Source organism: Arachis ipaensis, chromosome B2 (genome assembly GCF_059453495.1).
Source record: "Arachis ipaensis isolate K30076 ecotype BB chromosome B2, ASM5945349v1, whole genome shotgun sequence".
Classification (NCBI taxonomy): Eukaryota; Viridiplantae; Streptophyta; class Magnoliopsida; order Fabales; family Fabaceae; genus Arachis; species Arachis ipaensis.
Genome location: NC_142437.1, coordinates 113,355,523 through 113,363,456, shown reverse-complemented (window position 1 = coordinate 113,363,456; position 7,934 = coordinate 113,355,523). Strand labels below are relative to the sequence as shown.

General features: G+C 32.1%; 2 protein-coding genes across 3 annotated transcripts; both read right to left on the bottom strand.

The window, feature by feature from the left end:
* Window positions 1-1,750: 1,750 nt before the first annotated feature.
* Window positions 1,751-4,030, bottom strand: LOC107627750 (uncharacterized). Of its 2 annotated transcripts, none has more exons than XM_016330573.3 (6): window positions 3,904-4,030; window positions 3,392-3,511; window positions 3,037-3,182; window positions 2,642-2,827; window positions 2,293-2,352; window positions 1,751-2,143 (listed from the first exon to the last, which is right to left on the bottom strand). In XM_016330573.3, the coding sequence occupies exons 2-6, from the start codon at window positions 3,504-3,506 to the stop codon at window positions 1,997-1,999; spliced, it is 654 nt and encodes a 217-aa protein (XP_016186059.2). In that variant the 5' UTR covers window positions 3,507-3,511; window positions 3,904-4,030; the 3' UTR covers window positions 1,751-1,996. The 2 variants fall into 2 exon arrangements, with proteins under 2 accessions (XP_016186059.2, XP_088362398.1); XM_088506272.1 differs by having other exon boundaries at window positions 3,392-3,526; window positions 3,904-4,029.
* A 616-nt stretch (window positions 4,031-4,646) lies between these two features.
* LOC107625857 (WEB family protein At2g38370) lies at window positions 4,647-7,472 on the bottom strand. The gene is made up of 2 exons (XM_016328585.3): window positions 7,004-7,472; window positions 4,647-6,410 (listed from the first exon to the last, which is right to left on the bottom strand). Exons 1-2 carry the CDS (start codon window positions 7,136-7,138, stop codon window positions 4,890-4,892), a joined length of 1,656 nt encoding a protein of 551 aa, XP_016184071.1. The 5' UTR covers window positions 7,139-7,472; the 3' UTR covers window positions 4,647-4,889.
* Between the last annotated feature and the right edge of the window lie 462 nt (window positions 7,473-7,934).

Below are 7,934 nucleotides of genomic sequence, written 5' to 3'. Positions count from 1 at the left end.
ACATCAGCATTTCACAAAACATGAAAAGACTCTATATGTTGTTAATAATCATAATTTCTTTTAAGAAGTTACATATTGTGAATTATGGAAAGGGGACCCTTTTTTAACTTTATTTTCGTTTTTAGATGAAACATATGATAACGCGTATTGCAAATGAAATACTTATGTAATTAAAGAGTGGTCAGGCAATTATTTAATCTCTTAATCATTGCACGTTTTGAATATAAAACAAAATTCAAAGATAAAATATCCTTTGAATTTTCTATATTTGATGATTGTGGTTCCAATAATAGGATTCATATTTGTGCAACACATAATCACCATAGGAAATCCATCTAGAAAGACTACTTTCTCGTTAGATGAAGAAAAATGAATATACAATAAAACAATACTAGGTGATGACCGATAGAATTTAATATTTTTTATTAATATTTAACCAATGAATTAATATTTATATTGGTTCGTAAAATTATATTTATGCTTTAATAAAGTTCTTAAAATTTTGATTTATTCAATTTAGTCTCTTAATTTAGTATTCGTAATTTATGTTAATCCCTAATTTTATTTTTGTCACAAAATCGTCAACAACATATCGATATAGACTAACGATAATCACACTAGATTTTCTAATTGCGATTTGATGTGATAATTAAAACTTTTTTACCTCAATTTTCTCTTTATCATCAAGTCTTTAAACTCTAATCCTAAGTTTGCTTAAGCATTTTAGAGGCTTCTTAATAAGTAAATTAGGATAAAAAAAATTTAATTATCATATTAAATAACCGATAGAAAGTTTAATGTAGCAATCGTTTATCTATTTCAATACATCGTTAACAATTTTATGAGACAAACAGAGTCAAAAACTAACGTAAATTACAAATGTCAAAATGAAAAATTAAATTGAATAAATTAAAATTTTAGAGGACGAAATTAAACTACGAATATAATTTTAAAAACTAATATGAGTACTAACTTTTTAGCCAACTCTAAACACTAAATTTTAAATTTTAAATTTCATACTTTAAAATATAAATTTTAATAATATAAACATATAATATTAGCCCAAATTGTTGACTAAAATTAATAAAAAATATATTAATCCCTTAATATTTCTCCATATAATAATATCACAAGTTGGTATTATATATATTTTAAGTAAAATCTCAAATAAACTTTTAAACAGACTTTAATTTTTAACAAATTTAGCCGCAAATTAATTCTTAACTTTTTATGTTGTTACACAGATTAATTTTTATGTCAAATTTTAATAAAAAGCTAAATAAATTATTTTTTATTATTATTAAATAAAGACATAATATTTTTTAAAAAAAATTAAAATTGTATATCAGTCATTTTATATAAACGAATAATCTTATATAAAATAATTTGTTTAATAAAAATTAATTCAATAATTAAAATTTATTAAAAACTAAACTGTTCTACTAAAAAATTGTTAGAAACAAATTTAAATATTACTCTGTATCTTTTGAAACCCAGCAAATTACATTGGACCACGTGTGGCAAATATGAATGCGGACTTCATCAATATTTAAGTGAGACACGAGTCACACGACAGAACCATGGAAAATTTATGTTACTTTTGTAAAATTAACAAGGAATATAAGAAATTGGAAAGTACAGGTATCAACATATTATCTGTCAATTTATTGTCAACAATAATTAATTATTATATTTTAAATATATATATAAAGAGACACATCCAGAAAATATATCTATAAAGACACTTCTATTAAACACAGTCATAAAATGACATTTTTATTAGACATATCCACGAAGACACTTCCATAAAACAGTTATAAATAAGAATTGGCAGCAATTGGCAGATATGCTGTTGGTAACGTAGCGGGACCGATAAAAAATTTGTTTCTTCAAACACCTTGTCGGATTTATATTTCCAATTTCAAACTCATTTTAGTGACCTTATTTTAATTTTTGTTTTTGTATGTTATCTGTGGAGTTCGAATATGAAACACAGTTAAGAGTCGGAGAGAAAGAGTGTTTCTTCCATGATTGAGGCTTCTTCCTTGCAAACATGTAACTGAGTGCATATATCTGTTGTCTTGAGTAACTTCTCTGCGTTTACAATTGCCCAAGGTCCATACTTAAAAACCACCCTCATGCACTGCAAACAATATCATATTCCCACATTGTTAACATGCTTTCTAGTTGGAAGGTTTTGATCAACAAATTAAGGGGAAAATAAAATTGTTTGTGAAAATAAAATTATGTTCTTGTATACTTTCTATATGGCAATAACAAGTAATGTATTACCTTCTCCTTTAAGTCCTCCATATTGTTGCAAGCCTTCATTAATGCCCTCATTATGTGTATCTGAAATTTCAATATAAATTGTTAGTTATATATTTAACAAAAAGTTCAAGGAAAGGCAATTTCATATATATTACTGTATTACAAGTTTTATATATCTAAAGAATTAAGTTTCTAAAATATTTGCAAGCAAAAAATATCTCTTATGTGTTAACGTAGTTTTGTGGTGCAAGCAAGTTGTTAGCTTCAATGTTCCATAAAACCATCAATTCCAACTATAATAGTAAAATAGTTCAACCATGAAGAGCCTTATATTAATTGTACTCGCCCTTTTAAATTTGTGATTACTAACCTGTGTTTCAGGATCTTTCAACTTAATGAGTATGGCGGAAACAGTAGCTCTGCACTTGGCACAGCTATCTTGTTGAACATTTAGAATGAATGGACATATGTTAGCGTCTTTGCAAAGTTCTTGAGGTTCAATTGAAGCTATTTTTGAGATGAAAAGAGGAACATAATAATCCACCAATTTGGTGCACTGTGAAATGCATAAGAAGAAACCACATACTATAGATTAGTGAATAATATATAAAATGGACAAAGTGTTGATTTTGTTACTAATATTTGTGCTAAAGTTTTGATTCATTCAACATTCAAACAATAACTTCCTAAAAAAAAGTGATCATAATTTTCCCAACAAAAATGGATTTATTACGTTCACATGGTTAAGGCAAGTTAAGTACTGACCTTATTGCTGTAAAACTGCATATAAGAGCAACAATTATGAAGGACACCAACAATCTCATTTTGTGTGTTGTTATCATTAAGATAATCAAGTGCCTCAGCCACGTATTCCTCACAAAATTCACACATACCTGAATCTCTGTTTAGTTCTGCATTTTGAATATGTTATTAATTGATGCATCTTTGTTTCAAATTCCAAAACCATACTATATATATACAGAAATTATTCACTTAACCTAAACTAATGTGTTTGTGTTTGTTCATCAGCTAAGAATCAAATGTTAATTAAGGCTAATTAATTGGAGCTAGAAGAATTATACAAATACAAATAAATAAAAAACAAAAATAGAAAAGTTACCAGCAGTTATTATGGTGATGCTCCATTCATCTGGTTTTGCAAGTTCATTTGCATTACAAGTCCAAATAGCACTCAACACAATCAGAAACAAGAACCCCATTATTCTTCCCTCCATGGTGCCTGAAATCACAACCACTTCAAAATCCCATGTTTAAATTGCATCAAAGTAAAATAGTTATAATAAAGATAAATTTAAATCTAAATAACCTAATATTAAAACTAAACAATTGCTTTTAGAAAATAGCAATAAATATGTTAAAAATGCTATTCTGATTTCCAAAGATGTACATATATGAATAAAAATAAAAAACTCTGGATCCCTAATTAGAAAATTTAAAACTCGTTAGAAGTAGTTACATTTATGAAACTCTATCGTTAAATCGTATCATGTATTATGTCTACACAAAATCATTAAATTAAGGAAGAACTAACTAATAACGCACATGCAATTTTAAAATTTAATTCAAATTTACACAATGTTAATGTGAGGAATTAGAAGACTAGAATGGTACCTTATGAGGGAAGAATGATTGGGCAATGTGTTAGAAATATATGTGTCTGTGCGGTTGCAACTAAATCAAAGAGGACAAGGAAAGAAGGCAAAGAAAGGTAGTTCTTATTGATTCATGGCTGTTTTGTTCTGTAATGTTTTTCTTCCTAGCTGGTGGTGGCTTACAAGATAAAATAAAAAATAAAATTAGACCGGACCGAATTTGATATTTCCTCATAAATCAATTTATTTGTATTTCTTGATTTAGAGTTTGAATACTCATTATGAAAATCTTCTGATAAATATTGTTTCCAATAAATATTAAACCTTTTATCGAAGGTAATTAATTGATTCATTTCATATAAGTCTTTTTGGGTTATTTTGATATTATTCACAAATCAATGTACTAGACAGAAATTAAATTATATTTAAGTACACTACTTTATAAATGTATCAACAAAAAGAAATTAAATCAATACATCGATTGGATGGAACATCTTATTAAAGAAAAAACACATTAAAATAGGGAAGCTTTCTGGTCTTCAAAGTGGTTTAACTAAGAAATATTCTAAAAAACCAACAACAATAATTCTATGAAACCAATATATATAATTACAAAATACTTGGTTCAAAAGAGTGGCAAGTGAATCAAAATTAAGTACTTCTTGAAATCATGTGTAGTTGATCCCAAGGCTATTTGATGCCAATATAGCATAACTTTGTATAAATATAGAGTAAAAAGAAGGGAAAAAGAAAAGACTGTTCTTTAGGAACATGGAAACTATATAACACCAGCTTACAACAGTTAAAGAATTCATACAAATAATCTCTACAAGTAGCATACATAGCAAGCCAAGGGTAAGAAAGAAAACACTAGTTAGTAGTATACATAGCAAGGATTTCAAACCAATCAAGGTAAACACAACAAACAGTAATTGAAAGACCAAGTCCATTTCTCATTTTTTTCTTTGTCTTGGAAACAAGAGATTGCCACCAAATGATATTGATTCACCTCAAGTTCAGCATTGGCTTCTTTTTCTTTTGTTGCTTTGTCAAAAGAAGAGAGAATCTAGCAAACCCAAATTTCTTTCTCTTTGCAGAAGAGAACTGTGGATGATGACCATTCTCTTTCTCAACTTGCCTGTCAAAAGGTTGATCTGGGTCATAATAACTATGTTTGCCGAGCATCTGACCAAGCGACACCTTCCGTTTTGCCGAGCTTCTCCTTGCTTCGGCCGAGCTTCTCCTGGCCTCAAAATCATCTGGCACCATTAACTTCCGGCTCAATATCTGTCCTATGGATAGGGTTGGGTTTAGAACAGGATTCACTTCACTGTTTTCCAGATTTAGCCCATTCACGTCGAGCAATCGCGAATCTCGACGGAGGTGAGACGGGTATGAATTCTTGAATTTGGCAGAGTTGTGTATAGAAGAACGCCTTTTGTGACCATCGGATCGCCACTTCCTTAGAGCCTCTTCAACTTCTAGCTTTCCTCTATTTGCAGCTTCTACCCTCTCCAAAGCTTCTTCTAAGGCCTTCTTGCTGGTTTTAACTTCTTCTGTTGCCTCCTCTACCCTTTTCAAGATGTCCATTTTCGATAAGTTTGCTTCGTCAACTAGAAGCATAGCATCAACGATTCTCTTCTTGGAATGCTCCTCGGCATCTCGAGCTTTGGCAGTAAGGGCAGTGTACTCCTCAAAGGAAAGAGTAATCCCATCATGCTTTTGCTCACCATCTCCGGGTGAACTACCATGTGATAAGGCTTTGATTTCTGCGAGCGCGGCATCTTCGGCTGCTATAGCTGCTTCCTTCATTTTCCTGGCAGCAACCAACCTGATCTCGGCAGTTCTTATCATAGCCTTGGTCTGCTCAATCTCAGACATTGCTCTCATGACTTCTGATCTCGCTGCTTCTCCCATTTTCTTGAAATGATCTGCCTCGGAACTCAATCTCTGTAGCTCTTTTGTGATATCGGAAGGATCATCTAAACTGCCCTTAATTTCAGCATCTTTTGCAACTTGTAGTTTAATTCTAGTTTGGTTTAGCTCTTCCTCAAGTGAAGATATTTTTGAAGAATTCTGAGTTAGCCTCTCACGGGTTTTCTCTAGGGAGATCCTTTCCTTCTCTAACTTCTTGTTAAGCAATTCCACAGCAACCCGCACATCAGCGATATCATTTGTAGTCCTGTTCAGGTTCAGTTTCGCCTGCTTCAGTTCCATTAATATTGAACCCGGAGACGATGAAATACAACCTTCATTTGAAAGCTGAAGAACAAGATTGGCTCGGTTTTCCTTATCCTCTTCTATGTCCTTGACAGAAGATACGTTATCGCAGACACTCATCTGAAGCCTCAAATTTGCTTCGGATTCTTCATTCTGAAGCTTTGATTTCAAGTTTTCCACAAGCTTTTTGGTACTTTCGAGTTCTTTCAAGACTTCAAGTGTTTCCCTTTCTTTTACTATTAGTTCTTTCTCCATAACTGCTGCTTGCTCTTCCAGTTTTCCAGGGTCAAGCTCTTCATTTTGGCGCTGCTTGAAGAAAAGAAACTTTCACTAATTAGCTCAATAGTCAATACAAATGACTTAAAAGTTGGAGTAAAATGAAGATGTATAACATTAGAGAATAGAGATTGGTAACAGAGAAAGCAATTTTCACTTATTACTGTGAAATTAAATATAGGATTAATTATGAATAATTATCTAACTTTCATACTAATTACTTAAATAGTCATCTAAAAGAGTGAATTTAATTGGATGACTAAGTGAGTAAAAATTAAACTACTCTCAATTTTTATGATTTGTTTATAGGTATGCAATAAACATTCACAGAAAATTAGACTACCACCATAATAGTGTAACACAAATTAAATACCGACATGCCAAATATTAGAAATTTATGAACAAATTGACATTACAACTAGCCATAAATAGATAATATATGAATTCTGGATCACAGAGAAACATAACAAAACCAGAACTAAAAATTGAAAATAAGAATATGATCCCATTTACATTGTGCACAGAGCACACAAACTACATAGACAAGATATAAAGTTGGAACATTTAGGATCGGAAACCCTAGGTAAAGGCATTAGGTTGTAGTAGGAATTGGAAATTGTTACCTGAAGTAGAATGTGGGAATTATTGGGAATAGGTTTCCAGTAACCAAGGCCGCCAAATCGAGAAACAGCTTCCTTGACGGATTCAAAAGGCGCCGATGTATCAATCTCAGCTCTTCCACCACCGTCAAGCTCCATGGAATGAACAAATGAACCGTTGAGCTAGAAAGAGAGAGAGAGAGAGAGAGTGAAGAGTGCAGAGTGAAGAGAGAGTGTGAGTGTCTGTGTTGTTGAGAGCTGAGAGCGGAGTTATTGCCTTCAATTTCGAGAATGGGACCCACAACAAGTAGCGATTGGGTGGGGACAAAGTTTTCTCTTCTGTCAACGGTAACAAGACATCACATTTATTTATAATATTTAAAAAGAAAAAAGAATTGAAGAAAGTGACAACAAAGCTCAGATGGTCAAACGTGTTCAGTGTTCACAATTTCACCGTTCTATACTTCTATAGTTCTACTAACACCAACAAAATCTGACTTTTTTTATTTTGATATGGAGAGTCGGTGAAGGAGTTTCACAGTGCTATGGGGGTTTGGGGTGTTTTATTAAGATGTGACGGCGTTGTCGAAAAAATCGGTGGCACCAATGGAGAGACGGAAATCGGTGGATCCGATTTCAGGGCGTGGTAGGTGCACAAATCGGTGGCATCGATTGGTGACCTCCTTGCCACGCGTCGCGCATGCACTTGGCTTCTGGGTGGCCCCGTGACTCTCTATCCGTGTTTCACCCTCCAAAACCCGTGTTTCACTCCCTCCCAACACTATCTCTTTCACTTTCACACAAACTATTCCTTTCTGCTTATTCTCAACCCCATCGTTTCACCATTGTTGGACCACAACAATCTTAGTGAAAAATTTGAATAAAAATGTCAAGAAGACGAAAAATTAAGGAAGTAAATCAACCAGAGTTTCATATTGTTAATTATCTTGGACAT